Here is a 26,396-nt window from a genome sequence, read left to right as displayed (position 1 = left end):
TATTTCAGCAACTCATGTGATAGAGCTACCAGTGAATCAACATTGACATACTTAAATTCTGCATTAAAAATAGATGTTCAGTAACTATGAGGGGAACCTTGGAAGTGATGGGAGTCTCAGTTGTCAGAGGGTTGACTGGAACCAAGTTGTCACTTCTGGGGAAAGCCATTCATGTCTTGTCCAGTGAGGCACTTGACAGGCCAGTAGACCTGCTTCCTGGTATGAGGACCATGGGAGCAGAAGGCCCATCTACTCAAAGCTGCAAGCCAGAAGGTTGCAGTAAACAGTAGCAATGCCAGGGGGAGTAACAGCTGCAGCCGGCACCCACCAGATGTTTAGGGAGACCGGGGCTCATTGCTGGGTTCCAGGTCACAGGTCAGGGATTGAGGGCTGAAGGGTTACATGGAGAGGACAGTGGGTGGGTTGGGCTATGGAGAGGGGGCATGGTAAAGAATGGAACTTTGTGACAGGATATGTAAAGGGACCAGGAAGAGGAGTTGAATGTAAAGGTCTGAGGCAATGGTAGTGAGGTGACTTTCAGTCGGGCCAACCAACTCAAGTTAGGTCCATTGATCAAGTACTGTGTACCTTCAAGCTACAGATCCTCAGCCCCTGATGTCCCCAAAGAAGCCTTTGTGGGACTGTCCAGTTCCTTTTGTACCAATTCTCATGAGCATACTTAGTTAATAAGAGAAGGCAGTGGTGCAGTAACAATGTCACTGGTCTAGTCATTCTCAGGCCCAAGCTAATGGTCTGGAGGTATAGATGTGAATCTACCAAAATAATAGTGAAATTTGAATTTGTTTAATAAAATCTGGAATTGAAAGCTAGTCCAATAGTGAGCATTGTTGATCCTTGGGAAACCTGTTTGTCTGGTTCACTCATGTCCTACTGGGAAAGAATCCCCCAACTTACCTAGTCTGACCAAAACGTGACTCCAGGCACACAGCAATGTGGTTGACTCTGAACTGCCCTCTGAAATGACCTAGCAAACCACTCAGTTATATCAAACTACTATAGCAACATCAAAAAATGAATTAAACTAGCTCATCTCCCACCCACCCCCCTCCCCCACCACCCCCAACATTAACTCAAGCACTGGAAATGGCAAGAACAAATCCAGTCCTGGCAAATTGTAAAGCCCTTCTTACTGAGATCCAGGGGCCAGTGGCAAAGTCAGGAGAGCTGTCTCACCAAATAGTGAAGCAAAAACCTAACATTGTCATACTCATGAAATTATAAACTGACAGGCAATGTGCCTGACACCACCATCATCTTACCTGGGCATGTTTTATCTCATTGGTCAGACAGACCCACCATTGGAGATAGAACAATCATTGATAGAGTTAAAAATCACACACCAGGTTATAGTCCAACACGTTTATTTGAATGTACAAGCCTTTGGAGCACTGCTCCTTCACTGACTGCCTGATGAAGGAGCAGTGTTCTGAAAGCCTGTACTTCCAAATAAGCCTGTTGGACTACAACCTGGTGTGTAATTTATAACTTTGTCCACCCCAGTCCAATACTGGTACCTCCATATCATGGCAATCATATACAGTTGAGTGATAGTTGCTCAGAAAACCCTCAACTATTTCTGGATCCCATGAAATCTCATGCTATTGGGTCAAACATGGGCAAGGAAATTTCTGTTACCACTTACGACCCCCTATTGCTGATGAATGAATATTCTTCCATATTGAACACCAACTGGAAGGAGCATTGAAGATGACACAGGCTCAGAATGTACTCTTATTGAGGAACACCTGATATCTGGTCCCACAAAGCAGCTCTGTGTTAAAGACTCGATACATTGGTTCAAAAAGTTATTAATGTTTTGAAAAGTTCACTTCGTTCAAAATCTATTAGCTATTAAAAACTTTGAATGGACTACAGAATTTAAAACTACTGTAGGTGTCTTTATACGTGTAAAATGATGTGCTTAGATCAATATTATGGGCAATCCCTTAACCGCAGGAATTCATCAAAGTAATCATGTTACCCTCAGTCTGCACAAGTATAACAGGAAAAACATCAAAGGTATAGGTAACTAAAAAGTAGATACCAATGGAGATTAATGAACTGAGTCCCTAGTAACAGCCTCTCAGTAGATTAAATGTATCCTCTGACCAACTGTACTAGAAGCATGATAAAGAACTCAATTTGGTGGTGCTCCCAGAAAGGGAAGGTTGGTGGGCAGGCCACATTAACCATGCAAGAGGTTTGTTTCTTTGTCTGGGTTTGAAACTCCGCTTCTAAATTCTCAGAAGTTTGACGCAAGGTCAAAGTTCCCAATAGTAGGCCTCAGGAAGGACTTTGTGTGCAGTTTCATGTCATATGTACTCATTGATAGACAGACAATCTTACCAGGATTAAGGGCGCTTATGAGGTAAAGTTATCTGTGAATGAAAAATGTGCGCCTTCAGATTCATGGTGGAATATTATTGGTACACAGCAGACAGGATAGTCAACTTGCTGAGGTTGGAGATAGTAGTTGCTGTTTTTCCCTCTCCAGGGAGCGTTGTTAGGTACTTTCTAATTAGGCTGTTTAAAGAAGTTATTACACATCTCTGCAGCAGGTAGGACTTGAACTGAGAATCAGGTGGAATTAGGCAAATGGTAGTGGGGTTGGACAGTCCTGGCTGAGGGAGGGAGAGTGGCAGCAGTCTAAACAGCATAAGGCAGAGCTCTCTGGGGCAGCTTGGTGGTTATGGGGAAGAGATGAGGTGGGGGGAGAGAGAAACAGACAAAGGATGCAGCAATGTGCAGGGAAGGGAAAAACTTAATGTTAAGGAAAAAAAATCTAATCTTAAGGAGCTTTTCCACCTAATCGTGTCTTTTGGTCAAGGTTGGGGTGGGGTTTTCCATGCAGGGATGGCTGGACAGAGTTGATCCTGAAGTGTAGCATTTGCTGTCAATAATAGAATCCTGGATATTGAATTCCAGGAATCAGACAGCAGGGGGAGCAGTGACTGCGATGGGTAGTGCATTGGCTTGCTATAGGGCGGCAGATCCAGAGTCGGGGTCAGGTATCAGATGGTCTCATGGGAGAGATGGAAAGGGAAACAAAAAGAAGTGGCACACTAAGTGAGAAGATTCAGTGTCAAGGTGGGCATGGGGCTGGTAATTGGTGCAGGCTTGGCGAGAAGCGAAGGACAGTGGTTTTCTGCCCAAATGCATGTGATGAGGCACAAAGGAAATGAAAGGAGAGGAATGGTTAAATTGAGTGGACCAGGGAATGGGGAGATGTTAGTGGATAACAACAGGAAAGTAGAAGGTGAATGAGTGAGCTTGAAAGATCACATACACCTTTCCCCACAGTTCATCTTCCAAAAGAAGACGGCATAGGTTAAGCATGACTGTAGGTTGAACAAGGGTCATAAAATTGTAGAGTTACACAGCACAGAAATAGACCCTTAGGTCCAATTTGTACATGCTAATCAGATATCCTAAACTGATCTATTACCATTTGCCAGAATTTGACCCATATTCCTTACAGAGAAAATTATTGTTTAAGTCCTGAGACTCCAGAGTAACTGCAGGAAGCTCATGTATGATAGAGATAGTGTCATAGGTGACAGAAGGAAGGTTGAGGATTAGGGGTGTTGTAATACTGTGTGGATTGATGCATGGGATGGATTGAGTGGAGGGACAGTGTCCCTGATAGCTGACCATGGCTGATAAAGGAGGTGCTTTGATAAAGGGCAGGGCAGAGAGAGTGGACTGAGGTTTGAGGCTGGTAGAGGAAAGTTCAATGGTGGCGGAGGGAGGAGGGCTATCATAACTCCCATTTCCAGAGTTACTGCTTCTGCTTCCATGCATATGGCTGTATTCAAAGAGATATTGGTTGTAATCCATGGATGTTATTCATGGGAGAGTACATGGAAGTTTGGGTGTATCAGCAACAAGGGGTGGCCACAAAAAATCTGGCTAATTACACCATTGTGTCGAGTCAAAGAGATGTACAATGCCATCCCTGTCTCAAAGAGGACAAGAATAGAGCAGAATATCTGGCCGTTATAGACTGAAGTTCCAATGTTTGGACCACTCAGGCAGAGTACTCATCAGAATTAATGACCAGGTTCACTGTAGGCTGCTGTGGCTCTGCACAATATCACTCAGCAAAGGGCTAAGGAATTTGTAGAGCAGGGAGATTGGCTGCCAGTTCTGAGCAGGTATGATTTCCCCAGTGAAACTGATGAAAGTTACCCACCAGTTCTCCAACCAGTGGGCAAGACTCCAGCCAGGCCTATTGAATCCTGCCTGGTGTTCCTCTTACAGCCTTCACCAATCACTCTTCCTTCTTGTTATCCCTCCTCCAAATCATTCACAACTGTTGTCTCATCCGTTTTGTTGCTGCACTGAACAGATAAGTAATTTCACTTGACATTTCTTGTTCTGTTCCATTTTGGATATCCATTTGTTTCACCAGTGGATGAATTATAGCTTTTAATTGGATTTGTTAATACAAGTGAAGTCAAGGACAAATTGAGTCCCACAACCACTTAATACACCTATAGCAATCAGAGTAATATCAAAGCTCTCTGCAACCTTTAATTGCTCCACTTTGTTTTAGTTAGGTCCTAAGATTTACACTGTTGTTATTCTTGTGCATATTTGTTTGCGTTCAGGTTTGATCTTCTTGCAGATAAAATCAGGAACCTAGAATATATTTTATCACAACATGTTGGCATTTGCTGTTCAAAGGAGAGAAGTGAATAACAGACTTGAAACTGGAAAGAAGATTCTCTGAAAGTTAGAGTTCAGACAGAAACCTTGCTGATCAAACACAGTCACATCAAATCACTCTTCCCCTTCAAATTTCAACGGTTGCATCATGCCCACAGACTTTGGTATGTAACAAAACATTCAAAAGGCAAATTGTAGAATCAGAAATCTTGATTGCATTTTTCATATCATCTTAATTATCAATAGAAAGTGCTTTAATTATGGCAATTTTTGTTTTCAAAAAGGCTGCATTGAATGTGCAATCTTTTACAATCATCACAAATTAGCCATTCACTCAGACTCTCACAAAAGAAGAAAAGAAAACAACAGGATAATATGAAAGTTTTCAAATTATCAGCAGCCGTTGAGAAAATTGTGGTCTCATCTTGCAGATCGATCTCTCAATCCTCAATTCTTTAAGTCAGCTGTTTGTTAGTCATCATACTGCAGATGTAGACAACTGAGCAAAACAGAAATAAAGACTTGCATTTATATAATATATCTTATGACCTCCAGATATCCTGATGTGCCTTTCAGCGAGATGTGCAGTACAGTCTTTGTTGTAATATAAGAGAATTAACAGCCACTTGCATACCACAGTGAGACAATTATTACACTTTCTGTTTTGATCTTGTTTGAGAGTAATGTGGCTCGACACTGGTGAGCAGTCCCCAGTATTTTTCAAAACAGTTCTATTGGATCTGAGGGAGAAGACAGCATCTTGGCTTAGCATAGCATCTGAATAATATTAGCTCCAACTGCAGCACTTCCTTGGTACTGCATTGAAGTACAACAAGTTTGTTAAAGACCCTCAGACAGCACCTTCCAAATCGACAATTGTCAAGAGGGACAAGGACAGCAGATACATGGGAACACCACCATCCAAGTTCCCATCCAAGCCACACACCATCCTGATTTGGAAATACTTCATCATTCCTTCATGCTTGTTGGGGCAAAATCCTGGAATTCCTTCCCTAACGGCATTGTGGGTCTACCAAAGCAAGGGCAACTACAAATAAGTAATAAATGCTAGCCCAGCCTAGCCAGTATGACTAAGTCCCATGAGTGAATAAAATTTAAAAAATGGCAGGCTGGCTCTTTGTATTTCAGCCTCTGGGTTGGGTCTTGAATCGACAACCATCTCATTCAAAGCCATTGTGGTAACCATTAAGCCCAAGTTAACAATTTAAACACAAGTATTGGGATAGCAATTTTTGTTCAGTGGCAAGCAGTTTTGACAAATATTGTATGTCTATACATGATGCAAAATAGCTTTACATATTTAACGTTTTCATTCCACCAAAGACACCTGAGTGCCCCGGTTAAAGGATTTCCGAAAAAATGATTTCATATCACAGAGGCATCCCAGCTCATTGCTCACATATTTAATAATAATCTGGTTCTGGTGATCTTTGAACAACCTGGCCAATTGGAACACTATAACTAAACTGTACTGCAGCTAAAACAGATAATCTAATTGCTAATTATTCAATGATGAACTAATGCAATAACTTAACCAGCTAATTATGCCCCACATGACAGATACTTATAATTCAAATACTTCAAAACTCAAAAGACAGTACAGTATATCTACATACTGATTAACAAATGTTGCACTGCTTAACAATAAATGACAATAATTGTCTCATGTTGTTACTCTGCAGAAAGTACTTAATCTTTTGTCCAATATTTCAGATTAGTTTGAAGTATGTTTCCATGATAGAATAACATCTCATTTTTGCTGATCCCCTAAATAATTTATAAAATAGTTTTGGCCACATAGACAAGAGGCAACAAAGAGAGCCATCATTTATCCTGAGAGTTATTATCTCATAAGCCACAAATGAAGTTATAATTGGTTACTCCAATATGGTATTCAGTACAATTTGTGCCACATGGATTCTTGCATAGACCCTGTTTTGAAGCTCTGAGGATATCCATAATATCCAAAAAACGAGCACTAATCAGTGCAATATCTCATGCAATTTTTTATTTGGCTATGTTCTTGGACAATTCATGTTAACATTATTGTGGTATTCATGCTGTTTACTTAATTGAACAATTGTAGTTTGGTACAGACACATCAAGGAATCTTGTTACAGACCAGATCAGAGCCCCTCAAAATATTTTAAGAAGGTAGCCTAGACTCTAACCTTTTCCTATTTTAAAGATAGATGGGAAGTACCATGATCCAGATGCAATGTGTCTGGTCAAGCTACTTAACATTAAGCAAAACACAATTTATTTAAACACTATAGTTAAAATACAAACACAACAATGAGGAAGTTAGATTAACTTAACTATTGGAAAATTCAACCGATAAATACAGTACCTATTAGTAATTAACTATTCCAATATAGTTTGGCAAAATGCAAATTCAGACACACATTCTTACATGCAGTTCTCCAATCCAGGAGGAAGAAACATCAAGACAAATTTCAGAGAAAATAGCAGGTAGGAATCATTCACTGAAGCTTCCAATTCTTCTGAGACCCCAGCAGCTTCTGATGTTACTGAAAAGACCAAAACCCAGAGATCTGGATCTGTGAGAGCTGGCCACACCCATTCAGGCTGCTTCTATTGTTCCTACTTGAAAATAAAACCTAAAGGCCTCACAAGTTGTTCACTTAAGTCATCTTCAAGTAGCCATGTCAGCACCTTTGCCTTACAACCTCTCCTCAAAAAAAAGAACAGGACAACATAACCTTTTAAAGTGACAGCATCATCACAGTCTGGCTTCTGGAACTAGGCCTCCAAACACAAGCTGGCTACCATAGTGAAGTACCAAGAGTGTACAAGCAGCAGTCCTGTCTACTTTGCCTCACAGTTTTGCTGATTTGCTGACATCCAAACTTAGTTACAGGGAGGACACTGCATCTCATAAGTAATACCTTATATGGTAAGCAGATGCCTGGTATTCAAAATGTACAAACTGATGCACTCATATTACTTCAAAATGTTTTCATCAATAGCTAACCTGGAAGTTAACGGCATTATACAGCTTATGGAAAACTGGATAAGGAATAAGGAGACAGTTTCTTATCACATAAACCAGGCATTGACCCTTATCAATAAACATAAATGTATACAAGCTGCAAATTTACAAGAAGAAATTAGTGACTTTAGCTTTTAAGTCAGTCGGTAGACCTGATAGCAGAAGTTCTCTTTGAAGGTTACACCCATCGCATATTTTCTTCCCAAAGCGCAAAAAAACCCAGCAAATTTTGGGGAAATCCAGATTATTTTTCGTTTGCCAACATAAAATTAAGTAAAAATATAAGATAATATAATGCAGTTGTGAAATTAACTTTGCTTTTACAAATCAACTCAGTTTTAAAGAGCGATGGATTAAATCTGCACAACTGCTGATATTCTATTGCTTTATGACAACAGTATCAAGTTATAATATATTGAGAAAAAACTTCTCAGAATGTTGTAGTAACGTGCAACTGTCTTAGCGTGAATTATTTTAAAAAATCTTTGGACAGCCAAATTGATGATGAATCATTAAGTGTCATTAGTATATATAAATTAACTCTGTACAATTAGTACATTTCCCAAGAATCCTGTGTCAGAATTTGAAAGGAAATTCTTTATTTTATGGAGGCTCCTCTAGCTTATCCTGGAATTGTCATCCTCTGCAAATAAGCAGCTGCCATTACTATTATTTCAGATGAGCAGTTATTGAGCTAGGTCAAGGGAAGACTGGGAATGTAAAATGACAGAAACTACAATATTGTGAACATTTATTTAAGTATGATTTAGACACAGGTATCATGTCATTTATTTCACAATAATTTCAGTGCTACAAATTGAAATCCAAGAGAATGATGATGGTATCAAACCCCCCAAAGACTCTGCAACTAAAGAGTCCATTATTGATGTCCTAAATAGACTAATCTCAGAACATAAAGACGGACTACCATTCTGTTATTTTGTTGTCAGCAAAACACAATAAGGAAGTTCTGACAATAGACAAAACAGTGTTGTGTATGTTCAGAGAATCTCAGATAAAACAGTGAAGGATTTCAGAATTCAATTTTTATTGCTTTATTGCTTATCACTCAACAAAATTATAAATATATACGATCTAAACAAAATTATAAATATATACGATGTAGAGTAACCTATATAGACAATGTTTTATCATGTGTGCTGTTTTCCCTTTCTGTTATGTATGTGAATTCTTTAGGGGCCCATGGTCTTGAGTGAGACAGGATAGCCATCTTCTAGTTTAAGGACAAGAGTCTTGGAGAGTTAACAGGATGTAGTCTGTTGTATCTTGGCAACTATTTACAGATTAGAATAGACACTACATTGCTGCAAAGATTGTTGGGCAGATCTAGCCATTTTGTCTATCGCCCTCATGAGATCATTCCCACCAAGTCTTCATGACATCACAGTGTATGGTGCTTATTTCACTCAACCAAGTATTAACCCTTTTGGACCCTTCAAATCCATGTAAACAATTTGTTCCTTGTTTTAATATTTAATGATGATGCAAACTCGATTAACTTGAAGTCTAGTAAGATCCATTTTACTCCTGCTTGTGTTGATCTGTTTGCAAGATCAGTGCTGAGGGCATTAGTGACAATATTCATTCTGATTCAAAGGTATTTCAAAGGTAAATTTTCAAGTTGATCTGTTTGAAAGATGTGGGTGACTGACAAAAGTCACACCACACCAGAACACTGGCAGTATTGAGAGCTGTACAAATGTACACAAGTACATCAATGACAAGAACAAACTGAAAAGCAGCCTTTGGAAGATGATCAAGCCTTAAACTCTCACAACAAGTTGACAATCAACCATCAATATCACATGTGCCCAAAAAGCACTCTATCACAACCCAAAAGCTAAAATTGATACTAGAGCTAATGCCAACATGTATCCACTATTCATCCTCAAATAGATGATACCAAAAACTGCCACTCCAATGGTACACCCCTTAAAAGGCTGTCTCACAGTATATAATGGATCCTTAATTCAGTGCAATGGTACGATCACATTAGAGTGCTAACTTGCAAATTAAGCTTGGATTCCTAAAACCTCTACCTCTACTAATGGTACAGGAGAGGCAGATTTACCGGTATGCAATGATCTCAGCATTGTGATCATTCGTGGAATTCAAAGCACATCCATAGTGGTGAGAATGAAACAGCGACAGAACTTTCCTATTTAATGACATAGGAGAATGGAACATGTACACCAAACCCACAAGCCAGGAAAGAAACTATTCCAGCTACGTGTCAGACAGAGGGCTCGAGTCAGAAATCAAGTCATACATACCCACAAAGGTTTCTCAAATACACCATCAGTCGAGGTCATATGAAACAATTACTGATCATGGTGCCACACTGGGAAAGAACAGAAGCCAGCTCAGACCAAGGTATGACATGCCAATCATACAAACGCAGAGTAAGGAAGAAAATTTCAGTGATAATGATAATGCTGAGTGATAGCAAACCACACCACGAGAACCAAAATGTCAGTCAACAGCGACGAAGAACAAAATACAGCTCTCCAGATGGGCATAAGATCACCAGATCAGTATGAGTTGTCAAACCTCCATAAAGTATTATAGTAAAATTGAATTATTCATCCTGTTAAGTCTGTTTTTACATGTCAGTATAAATGCTGAATTGACCACACGTGCCTCTGTACAATGATGTTTGAGATTTATTTTCTTTGGAAAAATGGTGATATGGTGCTATGTCTCAGAGCCAATGTATGATGCACCTTTAAGGGACATGCTTATGATATTGTCATCACCATATCATGGCATGTGACCTCATGGTCCAATGGTCTCAGTTGCTACCGGACTGACTTGTCCTTCCAAAGCATGATATACTGAAGGCAGCATGCTGCAACACATCCAAATGACATAGCTTGAGCCCAGGCAAACAAATGCTTGAGATTGTGAATGTAAATATATAGATATCAGGTTCTTTAAATAAAGTCTATTGCATTTTTCAGTATTATTTGATTCATGTCTCGCTTTCATGTTATGGGAACTAACATAAGTATCACTGTCTGAATGTGGCAGATCATCTGTCCATTATGCCAAATCATGTTATGTGGCATACCATCTCAGAGGCAGAGTTAGCACAAAGGCACCAAATATATCTCATAAAGAGGGGCAATATGCCAGTTGAAATTGGAGGAGTAAGGAAAGCTCTTGGGGAAAAAATTGTAGATATGTGGAAAGATTTATGAATTTTTGTTTATACCACATGTAGAAAGTTGCATTTAATACCTAATAGATGCTTCCACAAACTTAGCAGGCCTCAAAAATGTCTCTGTGCTCACAACTTAATCCAAATCACATCACTTTATTTTAAACGATGCATTGATATATTTGGACAAAACTGAAACCAGAATCAGTGCAAAACGTTTTTAGTAGGGATTCCTTTCAAGATAAACCAGCCCCTTTTTGGATGGGTATACCTTGCTATTTTGTCATTCTTTTGTCACACCTCACTAGGATAGTGTATCAGAAATCAAACTCTGCTATTGTCAGAGTTGCCACAAAAGTTAAGATTTTTAAAAAGTATTCAAAATCCCCCATTTTAACTGTCTTTTAGACACAGCTTGATAGAAAGCTGTATTTAACAAGAATGACTACTTATTACAAATAATTAAAATCTAGCAGGAAGTTAGCAACTTTGCATTGTCAACATTTCCCTTCAAATTAAAACTCAAACCTCCTTATGGAACTCCTCCTACATATAAATAGAGATAGATTTTTAAAAAGTGTTATGCATTGAAGGGAAATATTGGGAAGAAAGTTCAGTGGTCCTTGTCCACAGCATTTGCTGAGAGAATTTCTTTGGCCATGGGGACACCCTACACTTCAATCTTCCTTCTCAATGTATTTTTACTAGCTTGCAGGAGGCACAGACCAACTGGCTCACACTTATAAAGTTGCTGATTTATTAGTTAAGGCCAAAGCTTACAACAACTGGTGAAGGGAAATGAACTGGTTTTCTTCAGGCTTGAGAAATTTTGTCCTGTAGAGAAGATAGCAATTTTCTTTTCTGTTTGTCTTCTGACCAAACATCCACATCCATGGACTGTTCAGCCACATGGAAGCCAACTGCATATTTGTTGGCAGACAGAAGATTTTTGCCCTTGACAACTGATCATCATACCAGAGACTAAACAGATATATGTTCCAGGTCAAACTCCCTGGTTCCAGCTCATTTTCAGTATGCTGTTCGACTGCTTCAACAACACCACAGTAAATATCACTTACAATGAGTGTCAGGTAAAAAGTGAAGCATTCCTTTCCACAGCCATTAGTTTTTAAAATAGTCCTTTTCCCATTTCAGTCCATAATCAAAAACACAAAACGTAAGATGTAAAGACCATATTTTATAATATCTTTTGCACAGTCTCTACTATATCTCTGTCCATATTCTGGTGATCAGACCTGTATACTGTACTCCAAGTACGGTCTAACCAAAATTGGATACAGTTTCTTAGAATTTCTTTACTCTTCTATTATACTGCCCCAGTAACAAAGATGCAAACATTCACTTTCACAGCAGAAAGCTTCGCCTTTGCAAAAATGGAGGGGAAGGATAAAGTTGCAATTATTGCTCTAGGAGAATGGATCTACCATTTTCACAGGGGAAGGGAATGGAAGCAGCTCATAATTCACAAATTCACAGTTCACTGAAGCAGCTATTCATGTAAATCAGCAACTGCCTCGATTCATGTCTGATTTTGGTTTACCAGGTGTGTCAAAAACGATGCATGCAGATTAGACTTAGTATAAGAACATCTGCATTTGGCAGATTTCTTTGAACAGCCAGGGTACCCTTTCGGAAAGTTAATGGATTTGTCCTGTGATGCGTTTGTTGGAGCTCAGGTGCCCTTTGGAACAGTCAGGTGCCTGTTGGGACAGGTAAGGTGTGATTTGGTATTGTTAAAAGTTGGTTTGAGTCTTTGTAAAAAGTACATCAATTCATTGTAACGATGAAGCTCATTGGAACTGTTAAAAACAATTATCAAAACTGTCGCGAGAAACACTCAAACATGTCAGGAAGAACTAAGAGGAATTGTCAAGGGCAACTGACAAAGGGAGCTGTCAAGGTATTTAAAACTTCTGACCTTAGGATGTTTGAAAAATAATGTCCTGGTGTGTTTAAAAAAAAGTCTTCTAATTGACCTTGCAGACTACCATTACACATATGAGCATGAAATATTTGATCTCACAATATTTCATCATCTCAGTCAGGTGCCTGGCTTTTCAAATTGCCTTTCAGCTCCAAGTATTTATGGACTCTTTGAAGTGGGACTATGAATTCCAATGTTTCAATTCCAATCCAAATAAGCAGATGATTAAAACAGTTTGTTTTGAGGGATTATATATTATAAAGAGTGTAAATGTACTGAATGATTTTATATTAATGATTTTTAAATAAAATCTACATTCGATACTTTGAAATTTGTTTTATACAAATTGAGCATGGCTCCTGAGGTCCAATGTGGACAATGGGTGAATTGTCATGATAGGTACAAGGGAAAAGGTTGGTGGAAGGTAAAATAAGTTGGTAACAGGTGACATTAAGTTGGCATACAGACTAAAAAAGTCATGGGTACGCACAATGGGCCATAGGTTTATATGGAGAGTATTGGGACCAAGAGGGTCGGCAGAAGGAAATAGATGTGACATGGAGAGTCTGTGTGTTGGTGAGGAGATGAGAGGACTGAGAGCTGAAGATATTTTATGTTTTAATTTTTAAGAAAGTTCAACACAACGCTGGAACATTCAGACATGTTCGCCATCCACCCCTCTTCCACACTTAGCAGCCTTCACATTCATTTTAGAGTCACTTTGCCCAATTCCCAGCAAATCCAGCCACTTCAAAATTAAAATTCCAACATCCACAGCACCTTCTCCTGCGCTCTGTTTGCAGAGCCAGGAAATATCGGGTTTCTGGACTCCTGACCCGGAGTGACAAGCCAATCATAATGCTCACTATAATTTTATTATGGGGCGATAAATTGGTACTACAAATTTTTTATGATTTGCTCATGCTTAGATTGCCTTCATACCTCTACCCCATTTAGCTATTTATTTTCTAAGCAATATATAGTCTCCTTATTTTGCCAAAACACAATATTCCATTTGTAACTATATTAATTTGCCATCACACAAGCCGATTAACATCTTCTTGCAATTTATTGCTATCCTTCTCAGCACTGAATAATCCTCCTAATGTGCTAGATCATTCCTAGAAATCATGTCTTGATTTGAATGTCTAAACTGCTAATGCAAATTGTGGACAACTGTGCTACTTACATTGATCCTCGTGATACCCACATTTCATGTTTCGCTATGGTGAAAAGTTACATTGTACTCCTACTCTGTTTATTATCTTGAAGCCAACAAACTATCCATTCTGTTAATTTCCCCCTAAATTTGCATTTTCTCACAATATTCCACTTACAAAAGTGGAAGGCCTTTTGGAAATTCAGGTATGTTTCATCGACTATGTCTACTCTTTCCCATTACCTCTTCAAAGAATTCGAAACCATGTTGATGAAACCATGTTGATGATTCAATATTTTATTTTGGTTTCCAGATGTTTTCTATTTTCTCAAGGATTCAATTAGTTGCATACTTTTGAAGTTGAATTGAGGGTCCATAGTTCATTATACCTATTCTATCTCATCTTTTCAATACAAAGATGTAAGTAGCTATCTTTAATTGGAATTACAACTTGCCTTCACAAATAATTAACTATTTTACATTATTTATTAGCTGAAATTATGCAAGACATTTTTTGAGTTATATTTTCCTATTTACATTTGTGATGGAAGAACAGCACTTAATCTCACGCGTAGTCAGGCAAATCAATGCAAATCATTGGACAGAACAGAACCATATACAAAAATAGAAAGGCATGACAAGACAAAATGACTAAGATAACCAACACCAGAGAAGACACCATGACAGACACCTGGGTAAGAAACCTTTCCATCAGGCAGCTTACCACAAAGGCCATACCAGCCAAGGGACTCAACTACAACCACAGGGATGCAAACACAACAGACTTCCAAGCTTCACTAGAATGTATGCTCCAAACTACCAACCGAAGAGACACAGCAAGCAGTCAGACAAACCATTGTACCCTTACTAACAAAGAAGAGACAATTGAACAATCTCAACACCAAAGAGAGAGAAGCCCTAAAAACATTCAAAAATGACAAGAACATAGTCATAGCACCAGTGGATAAGGGCAGAATGACGGTTATCATGCACAAGACCGAATACATTCAGAACACATAGAAACTACTTGAAGATACCAACACCTACTTACAAAGGGAATGTGACTCCATGTCACAACTAACCAATAAAATATATAACATACTACGGAATCTACAAAAAGAACTAACTAATAACCAGGATTGATCTACAAAGGATGAAATCAGAAAGCAACAACACCCCAAGATTTTACAGATTACTCAAAGTACACAAACCAGCCATACCACTTCGACCCATTGTAGCACTCCTGGAACTCCATCACATAAACTGGCAAAAGGAATCTCTTTTGGGGTAGAAGTGACCTGTACAAGATGGACAGACTGCACCTAAGTTGGAAGGGGACTAATATACTGGCAGGGAAATTTGCTAGAACTGCTTGGGAGGATTTAAACAAGTAAGGTGGGGGGAGTCGGGGGGAGGGTGGGGGTGGGACCCAGGGAGATAGTGAGGAAAGAGATCAATCTGAGACTGGTACAGTAGAGAACAGAAGTGAGTCAGTCAGGGCAGGCAGGGACAAGGTAGGACTAATAAATTAAACTGCATTTATTTCAATGCAAGGGGCCTAACAGGGAAGGCAAATGAATTCAGGGCATGGTTAGGAACATGGGACTGGGATATCATAGCAATTACAGAAACATGGCTCAGGGATGGGCAGGACTGGCAGCTTAATATTCCAGGATACAAATGCTACAGGAAGGATAGAAAGGGAGGCAAAAGAGGAGGGGGAGTGGCATTTTTGATAAGGGATAGCATTACAGCTGTGCTGAGGGAGGATATTCCCGGAAATACATCCAGGGAAGTTACTTGGGTGGAACTGAGAAATAAGAAAGGGATGATCACCTTATTGGGATTGTATTATAGACCCCCTAATAGTCAGAGGGAAATTGAGAAACAAACTTGTAAGGAGATCTCAGCTATCTGAAAGAATAATAGGGTAGTTATGGTACGGGATTTTAACTTTCCAAACGTCGACTCGGATTGCCATAGTGTTAAAGGTTTAGATGGAGAGGAATTTCTTAAGTGCGTACAAGACAATTTTCTGATTCAGTATGTGGATGTACCTACTGGAGAAGGTGCAAAACTTGACCTACGCTTGGGAAATAAGGCAGGGCAGGTGACTGAGGTGTCAGTGGGGGAGCACTTTGGGGCCAGTGACCATAATTTTATTTGTTTTAAAATAGTGATGAGAAAAGGATAGACCGGATCTAAAAGTTGAAGTTCTAAATTGGAGAAAGGCCAATTTTGACGGTACGAAGCAAGAACTTTTGAAAGCTGATTGGAGGCAGATGTTCGCAGGTAAAGGGATGTCAGGAAAATGGGAAGCCTTCAGAAATGAGATAATGAGAATCCAGAGAAAGTATATTCCCGTCAGGGTGAAAGGGAAGGCTGGTAGGTATAGGGAATGCTGGATGACTAAAGAAATTGAGGGTTTGGTTAAGAAAAAGAAGGAAGCGTATATCAGCTAGAGACAGGATAGATCGAATGAAGATTAGAAGAGTATAAAGGCAATAGGAGTATACTTAAGAGGGAAATCAGGAGGGCAAAATGGGAACATGAGATAGCTTTGGCAAATAGAATTAAGGAGAATCCAAAGGATTTTTTCAAATACATAAAGGACAAAAGGGTAACTAGGGAGAGAATAGGGCCCCTCAACGATCAGCAAGGCGGCCTTTGTGTGGAGCCACAGAAAATGGGGGAGATACTAAATGAATATTTTGCATCAGTATTTACTGTGGAAAAGGATATGGAAGATATAGACTGTAGGGAAATAAATGGTGATATCTTGCAAAATGTCCAGATTACAGAGGAGGAAGTGCTGGATGTCTTGAAACAGTTAAAGATGGATAAATCCCCAGGACCTGAACAGGTGTACTCAAGAACTCTGTGGGAAGCTAAAGAAGTGATTGCTGGGCCTCTTGCTGAGATATTTGTATCATCGATAGTCACAGGTGAGGTGCAGGAAGACTGGAGGTTTAAGAAGGGTGGTAAAGACAAACCAGGGAACTATAGACCGGTGAGCCTGACCTTAGTGGTGGGCAAGTTGATGGAGGGAATCCTGAGGGACAGGATGTACATGTATTTGGAAAGACAAGGACTGATTAGGGATTGTCAACATGGCTTTGTGCATGACAAACTTGACTGAGTTTTTTGAAGAAGTAACAAAGAAGATTGATGAGGCAGAGCAGTAGATGTGATCTTTACGGACGTCACTAAGGCGTTCGACAAGGTTCCCCATGGGATACTGATCAGCAAGGTTGGATCTCATGGAATACAGGGAGAACTAGCCATTTGGATACAGAACTGGCTCAAAGGTAGAAGACAGAGGGTGGTGGGGGAGGGTTGTTTTTCAGACTGGAGGCCTGTGACCAGTGGAGTGCCTCAAGGATCGGTGCTGGGTCTTCTACTTTTTGTCATTCACATAAATGATTTGGATGCGAGCATAAGAGGTACAGTTAGTAAGTTTGCAGATGACATCAAAATTGGAGGTGGAGTGGACAGCTTATAGGGATACCTCAGATTACAACAGGACCTGGACCAGATGGGCCAATAGGCTGAGAAGTGGCAGATGGAGTTTAATTCAGATAAATGCGAGGTGCTGCATTTTGGGAAAGCAAATCTTAGCAGGACTAATGCACTTAATGGCATGGTCCTGGGGGGTGTTGCTGAACAAAGAGACCTTGGAGTGCAGGTTCATAGCTCCTTGAAAGTGGGATCGCAGGTAGATAGGATAGTGAAGAAGGTGTTTTGTATGCTTTCGTTTATTGGTCAGAGTATTGAGCACAGGAGTTGGGAGGTCATGTTGCGGCTGTCCAGGACGTTGGTTAGGCCACTGTTGGAATATTGCATGCAATTCTGGTCTCCTTCCTATCGGAAAGATGTTGGGAAACTTGAAAGGGTTCAGAAGAGATTTACAAGGATGTTGCCAGGGTTGGAGGATTTGAGCTATAGGGAGAGGCTGAACAGGCTGGGGCTGTTTTCCCTGGAGTGTCGGAGGCTGAGGGGTGACCTTATAGAGGTTTACAAAATTATGAGGGGCATGGATAGTATAAATAGACAAAGTCTTTTCCCTGGGGTCAGGGAGTCCAGAACTAGAGGGCATAGGTTTAGGGTGAGAGGAGAAAGATACAAAAGAGACTTAAGGGGCAACCTTTTCACGCAGACGGTGGTACATGTATGGAATGAGCTGCTAGAGGATATGGTGGAGGCTGGTACAATTGCAACATTTAAGAGGAATTTGGATGGGTGTATGAATAGGAAGGGTTTGGAGAGATATGGGCCGGGTGCTGGCAGGTGGGACTAGATTGGGTTGGGATATCTGGTCAGCATGGATAGGTTGGACTGAAGGGTCTGTTTCCATGCTGTACATCGCTATGACGCTAAGAACTTCAACAAAAACTAAAGCATCTTATCAGCAGATCCAAATATTCCATACAGTCATCACAGGAATTTATAGACAGCATCAAGAACATAAACATAGCATCCACGGACTCCATCAATAGGCACATTGACCTCAACCCAATACACCAGCCACTACAATGAGCAACTGGAGCCGGCAACCGGAAACAGCCCAAACAGAACCAAATAAATTCCAGAAGACACCATACAGCAGCACTTCACAGGAGGCTCCAAAGAACTGAAGGTTTCACCTAGACAGAGGACAAAACGTCTGCAAATCAACTTCCCAACTCAGCAAACATACCCACAATCATGACAACCAACACCCAAGCTACAATTGTTTACATAAACCATGAATAAGTGACCCAAAGATTCGAGTGAAACAGGTGATCAACCTGCTCTGACCGAACCTCCCGTTTCTGACCTTGCTAGCTATTTCACTGAGGTAAACACTCTTATTCCACTTTTCATGCATACAGCCTTGACATTGTCTAGTCTTTAGCAATTGAGAAGTTAACCAACAGCAAGAATCATAGATGCGTCACATCAATTGACATTAGTTGACTTTGCCTCATTCGAGCTGCTTGCTTTCTTTGGAAGGAGGGCTCTCTCTCAGTCTTAACAAACCTTGACCCCCAGGCCAGCCTGCTCATGGCTGCTCATGTAAGCTATTTCCTTGTAGGTTTTGTGTTGTCCAGTCAGCTGAATGACATTCACACACCCTTTGGTCAACTTATTTTATTTTGCCAATAAATGCTAAACATCCAGTGACCTGCATCTGGTTTTGACAGGATTCGATCTAGAATCACTGTGTCACCAGTTCAGTACACTACCTCCTAACTATAGCAATTAATTTAAACACACACATCCCTTCAGAAAACAAGCCACCATCTGATCAACTGGCCTTGCAATAGGGCAACGTTCATGTCTTTTCTTATTCATTTCAGCTGAGCCAGCCTCCAGGACTTTCACTGAAACATGCTCATATGCTTATTTCTCTTATTTTAGGATTTAACATGCCCCCTCAAATTCTGGAAGCTGGATTGAAAATAATCCAGACTAGTGGGGTGCAAGGTTTCCCAATGAGCACTGTATTTATAATGAATTTGAATGTTCTCAATCTAGTTGTTCATGTTGACAGGCTTACAATTCAGAAGGAAATGTCTGCCATTAACTGGGAATCTCATTCACAGAGACTGCACAACTGTTGTTGTGGGAAATGGAGAAATGTCACACTGTCGATGTACGTTATAATATGGTTGACAAATTTAAAGTCTGCAACTGTTGCACTATATCTGGCCTGTGACATACTGAGGCTAGGTTTTATTCCAATGCAACACTAAAAATACATAGTTTAAAATCACACAACACCAGGTTATAGTCCAACAGGTTTAATTGGAAGCACACTAGCTTTCGGAGCGATGCTCCATCATCAGGTGATTCATCAGGACAATCACCTGATGAAGGAGCGTCGCTCCGAAAGCTAGTGTGCTTCCAATTAAACCTGTTGGACCATAACCTGGTGTTGTGTGATTTTTAACTTTGTACTCCCCAGTCCAACACCGGCATCTCCAAATCCTGAAAATACATGGCATTGTGGAAGAAAAATAATTAAGAAACCAAGCACTCTGGGTTATGTTACACCCAACCCTACCTCGGACCCTCCTGTTCCATTATCACAGGTGGTTTGGGGACGCTATATGCTGCCCCGATACAGCGCTATCATTTGTAAACAATGACGAACAGCTGAGTTACTCCCCTTCACCTCATATTCCAGAGACAAATTGCTGAGTCCTAATATTTGCCTCCTCTTGTAAAATGCTGAACCTGATCTCGTGACCCAAGAATCAGTGAAACTGTTCAAAGTTCTCCAAAGCAAAAAGGAAAATCTAGCCTGAGGCATTTAAAATGCAAAGAATTCCAGTCATCAATACTACTGTCAACTTGATAATCATTAAAATCAAGAACAACTGCCAGGAACAATTTTCACCTTCAACTTTCTTAGAGAAATATCTGCTGGAGAACAATGGTAAATGGGTTGTTATAAATGGACTGCAACAATTTTGTGAGCTGCAGTTCACATATTCATGATAATTCTAGTGCATCTTTATGTTCAGTGCGAGAAGATTGGTTTGCATACACTGTACTCTTTATGCTTCTGTATGCTGATACAACAATGGATCAGTTATTTTTTTCAGTAATTGTCATGTCTACCAAAAGACTAATCAATTTTGGATAATCCTGTGGAAAATTATATTTTTTTCTCTGGGAGCAAACGGTTTAAAACTTGAGTAAGTAATATCTTTATCAGGTAGTTTTAATAAATTATATGTACAAGTTGACAAAGGACAAATCATTTCTCAGGCGTGCAAAGAAGGTAATTATGAAGATAATGCAGTCATTGATATAATCAAAAAATGAGGACAGCATTTTATGTCAATTTTTTCAAAACCATTTTCCACTTTTGCCATAAAACCTTTTTTCTGATCCACAATGAATTGTTAATGTTGGCATCGCCTACCTGCACACTTGGTTCTTGTTGTAAGAGGGGGACCTGGAGGTCCTGTCCCACCATCCCCCGGTCGTGTCAGTAGCACTCGAATTTCATATTCTACATCTGGATCAAGATGCCATAATTTGTAGGTTGGAGAATCCACAATGTGCGTTTCAGCCCAATTTCCTGTAGTGGTCCGGTACTCGACTTCTTTCAGGATGATAGGACCATCTCCTATTATGGAATTTGCATTGGGTTTGATCCATAAGTAAGTGGCACCAACAGCCAAAAGCTCAGGTGGAGCAATGGGTGTGGGTGGATCTGAAATATAAAAAGAAGGTAATTGGCTCAGTCGCTGTTAGGCAGGTGCAAAGCATTATAATCTAGATTGTAAAGAAATGCAGTTAATTTTTCTCAAGGTGCGTTCTGCAATTTAGATTGCGAATAGTGTACTTTCAGTGATCAATTTATCACATTGTACCAGGCTGAACAGAGAGAGAAAAAATAAATTGGAAGAGCAATCAACCTCTGGCCATACTGAAAGATACTGGCAACATTTGTTTACCTCCCTCGCATTATGTACTTGATCTTTTGCATTTCACCAATATCAAATATGCAACTTAAGAGTACAGTATATCATTCTCAGAAATCTACATTCTGCCATTTAAGAAGTAGCCAAGTTGTTTAATGTGCTATCTTCAATTGCTGCAACCTGAAAAGAACAATCAAATGGTGAATAAAACTGTGAGTCTTCATGAGAGCTACACACACTTCAAGAATAGCACTGGTGACATTACAGATATTTAAATCTCTGAAATAGTATTGCCAAGTCATACATTTATAAGGAATAGTGAAAGCACAGATTAAGTAAATCAGGAGTAGCAGGAATCATTGTCAATTGCTTCACAATACCTGGAAGTTTTCACATTATGCAGTAAACAGGAAACATTTCTGTAATATTTTGCTGAGCAAGGTTATACAACAAGATAACTAACATGAATAATGATATGGTAGTACGGAACAAAAACAATGCTAAAAGGAGACAAGAAATTAGAGCTTATGCAATACAAAACAAAGTGGCAGATCTGATCCAAAATAAGCTGAGAGTCAGATCCCAGACTTTGATGATTCTGAGACTGGACATCTGTTTGTAGAGGGGTTCCATAGGTCTGGTTCTGGGGCCCTTGTTGTTTGTAGTGCAGAGAAATGATTTGGATTTAAATGTACAGGGTAGGATTAAGAAATTCACAAAAGACACAAGAATTTATAGGATCATAAATAGTGAGGACAATAGACATCAACTGCCAAAGGAAATCAATGGACTGGTCAACAGGACAGAGCAGTAACAAATGGAATTTGGGAAATGCAGGAGGTAATGCACTTGTGAGGATTAGCAAGGCAAGAGATTACATTATGAATAGTCAGCCCCTAGAAAGTACTGAAGACCTTGGAGTGCATATTCACAAGTCCTTGAGTGTAGCTGGGCAAGTAAATAAGGTGCTTAAGACGATATTTGAGATACTTCCCTTTGTTAGTCCAGGCATGATACACAAATGCAGGGAGGTTATGCTGGAACTGTGTATAATGCTTGTTGGATCATTACATGATTACTGCTTGCGTTTCTGGTGACCACATTTTCGGAAGGACATGATTGCACTCGAGAGGAGGGAGAGGAAATTCACCAGGATGCTGTCTGGGCTGGAGCATTTGAACTGTGAGGAAAGATTGTAGATGGTGGGAATGTTTTCTTTGAAGTAGCAAAGGTTGGGAAAGAACTTAAAAGTGGTGCAGAACATTATAAGGAGCATAAATAAGGTGGATAAGGAAGTCACTTTTTCCCATCTTTAGAAGGGTTAAGAATCAAGGTTTAAAAGGTAGGAAGCTAAGAGGGGAGGTGAGGAAAATCTTTCAGCCAGAGGGTAGTGGGAGTCTGGAACTCAATGCCTGAAAGTGTGGTTAAGTCAAACATTCTCAAACATTTAACTAGTATGTCGATATTCACTTGCATTGCCACAGCCTCCAGGTTTATGGACCAAGTGTAGAAAATTAGGATTCATTTTATTGACTGACATGGACATTTTAGACCAAATGGCCTCCTCCTGTGCTGGAACAGTCTCTGAGTCTACACATCAAAGCTTTTAATCTGGCATTCAGCAGGACTAGGATGCAAGAAACAGACTTGAGAAACGAAATACAAATTTATATAACATGAGAAGAGTGGCTGGCTGGTTGGACCTTTATGACACGGAAAGGCAGTAGGAACAGTTAACTATCAATATTAGTCCTCACTATCGACAGATAGACGATAATTAGAAAAGGAGATGCAGTGGGAATGCAGCAGAGATTGCCAGTCTTGTGGCCCCTTTCCCAATTTAACTGCTTGCCAAAGCCCATACCATCTGTAAAAGACCATTGTGCACTCAAAAAATACTGTCTGCCTGGAGCTGTACTGCATGGTTCCTGACACTTGACCTGAATATGGCAAACATGGAGAAATTGACAGTTGCTTTGGTGGCAGAGATCTGAGGAGGCTATGCTAGAAGGGGGGATGCAGAGGAGAGCGTCCTTTTCCTTGAGGATGGTAGCCATGATGTGGAGGTGTCGATGTTGGACTGGGATGGACAAAGTTAAAAAGCTGAGGATGGACAGTGTAGTCCACAACACCAGACCATGCCAGTCTTGTCTGAGATTTCCACCTGGTTCAGTGTAGATTCAGGTGTTCAGATGCATGTACAACAATGCAAGGAGAAGAGCAATGACATTCTCGACTCCGCCAATTGTTCAGTGTCATTACCCTCTCTTGGAGAATTCACATTCAGCCTACCTCTGACAATGTATCCTCCTCCCTCTGAGCTGACAGCGTACCAGTCTCACTACTGTCAGAAAGCTGGTTCCTTTTTTCTAAAAGCTTTTCCTTTTCTCAAGGATACTGTGTCCTTGGTTCTTTTCAGAGCGATCATAAATGCTCCTGGTGCCAATTAGACTGGTTTGGTACAGAGATTAAACAGATGAGACTTCAGGCCAAAGTGGTCATGTTTTAGAAGTGACCTGTATAATACAAAGGGAGCAGTTGCTCTCTAGCTGAGCAGTTCAGTCCAGAACTAGTTGGGAGTTAAAAAGTGAGCTGTATGGAAACTCTCTTTCTCCTTTTGTCCTTCTAACTTCAACCTGTAAGCATTTGTTCAATTTATACTGGTTTTTAAGAGAGTTTGCTTATTGGGACTATTCTGTATATTCTCAACAGCATAATTAAGTCTAGTTTGGATAGGCTGGGTTCTGTAGGGGTTCTTTATTCTGTGCTTTGTGTTTCATTGTGTAATTTTGTGAATAAATTTCTGTCTCTTTTAAAATCTAGTTATCAACCTAGCTAGCTTACTCCAGGTAATTTTTACTGTACACTTCCTGAAACAAATTGCAAAGTTATGGTCTGGGCTGCCTGATCAAAAATGTTTTGAGTGGTCTGGCCTAGTCCATAACAGATTGGGGGGCTCTTTGTGGGATTTTAAGCAGCGAGCGGTAGGTGCTATTGTCTTTATTTCGGGTGTTGGTTTGGTTGCATGGACAAAGCTTGGGAAAGGAATGGCTTTTTCAATCGCCAAAAGTTTTCTGGAAGTGGATGTGGTGACTTTGGAAGTTTTGCAAAAAGTGAATAAGACCAAGCTGCAAGATTGGATCTGCCTGCTTCTGTGAGAAAAGGAGATATAATTACAGCAGTAGCTCAGCATTTAAATTGGCTGGAGAAACCTTTAGAATCTAAAGAGATAGCAAGAATTTCATTGCAAATGAAGCAGCTTGAGTTAGAGGTGAGAAATAAGAAAAGGGCAGCAGAAATGAAACAGTTTGAGTTACAACTAAAAGCGGAAGAGAGGGAAAAAGAGAAAGCTTTTGAACTTCAAAAACTGACACTTAAAAAGGAAAGTCAGCTTAAAAGGCTGGAGATAATGGCTGAGGGTAACCTTTGTGAGGACAGGAGTGAGGAGAAGCAAGCCCCTGGTAGTCAGAACTCTCGTGGGAAACTCTCGTGTTTAAGTATGTTCAAGCATTGCCTAAATTTGATGAGAAGGACATGAAAGTCTTTTTCATCTCATTTGGAAAGGTGGCTAAACAAATGCAGCGGCCAGTGGCAATGTGGGTTTTGTTGATCCAAATGAAACTTGGAGGTAGGGCTAGTGAGGTATTCACATCCCTATCAGAGGAGGTGAAAAAAAAGCCATTTTAAGTGCATATGAGTTTGTACCAGAAGCCAATAGACAATGTTTCAGGAATCTAAGGACGGACCCAGGTCAAACCTACACTGAGTTTGAAAGGATCAAACAGAGTCATTTTGACAGATGGTTAAGAGCTTTAAAAATCAAGCAAACCTATGATGCCCTTAGAGAGGTCATTATTTTGGAGAAATTCAAAAATTCACCACCTGAAATCGTGTGAACTCATGTGGAAGAGCAGAGAGTTAAAACATCAAGGTTAGCAGCTGAAATGGCTGATGATTATAAAACACGGTTTGGCTTCCAGAATCAATTTCAGTCCATGAGGAATAGAAACTGGGGCAAAGAGAAATTGTCATGTGGAAAGGAAAAGGTAGATCTCAGTGAAGATCATAAGGATAATTTACCACAGGGTAAATTGAGGGGGACAAAGAAGTTAAAACACTCTGGTGTTTTCATTGTAATAAAGTGGGCCACACAAAATCACAGTGTTGATGGGCTAGGAGAAAGCCAGATGTAGGAAATCTGGACAAGTCTGGGAGTTTTGTTGGAGTAGTAACAAAGAACACAAGGGAAGTTAGACAACTGCCTCGGAGTGTACAAGATGATCAGAGGTTGATTAAGGAGGAAGTGCCAGATCTGCTTAAAAAATATACATGTGAGGGTAAAGTTTATTCATGTAGGCCAGGAGCAGTGGGTAAGGAAGTTACAATATTAAGGGACACAGGATCCTCTCAGAGATGCTGAAGGATCTGGAGATATGTACTCCTGAAAGGCCAGAAAAGGTACAGGTAAGAGGAATCTATGGTGAAACAAAAAGTGCTCAATTATGTAAAGTGGGGCGAAAGAGTCCAGAGAAGGGTGGAGAATTTATGGTCGGTGTAGTGGACAAACTCTCAGCTCCAGCAATACAATTTGTCCTTGCAAATGATATAGCTGATTCACTGGTAGGAATCTTGCTTGCTCTAGTTGAAAAGCCAGTGGAGACGCAGGCAGCTGAAGCAATGAAGGATCCTTATTCAGGAGTTTTCCCTGATTGTGGGGTCACAAGATCGCAGAGGTACAAGCGCGAAGCAACAGACATCAAAAGGCACTGAAAAGGGTGGTGATGTAGCTTTATCAGAAGTGTTTTTGATCAGATAAGTGGGACAGAGCAGGAGCAATTAGGTAAACATGCAAGTATCTTCAGCTCTGCTGAGCTGATTGAATTACAGCAGGAAGCAGACAGTGAATACATCCCTGTGTATTATTACTTAACAAATAATGTCTTAATTAGGAAATGGAGACCATCACACAT

General features: G+C 40.1%; 1 protein-coding gene across 6 annotated transcripts in view; it reads right to left on the bottom strand.

The window, feature by feature from the left end:
* ptprt (protein tyrosine phosphatase receptor type T) overlaps positions 1-26,396 on the bottom strand; it is a 1,418,554-nt gene that overhangs the window by 715,444 nt on the left and 676,714 nt on the right. For all 6 annotated transcript variants that reach the window (XM_072556501.1, XM_072556497.1, XM_072556496.1 and 3 more), the window contains exon 7: positions 20,922-21,215. In XM_072556501.1, the coding sequence (XP_072412602.1) occupies positions 20,922-21,215 (294 nt within the window). The remainder of the gene's footprint in view (positions 1-20,921; positions 21,216-26,396) is intronic.

This window comes from Chiloscyllium punctatum, chromosome 37 (genome assembly GCF_047496795.1).
Source record: "Chiloscyllium punctatum isolate Juve2018m chromosome 37, sChiPun1.3, whole genome shotgun sequence".
NCBI classification, from domain to species: Eukaryota; Metazoa; Chordata; class Chondrichthyes; order Orectolobiformes; family Hemiscylliidae; genus Chiloscyllium; species Chiloscyllium punctatum.
This window is presented reverse-complemented; position numbering and strand designations above follow the sequence as displayed.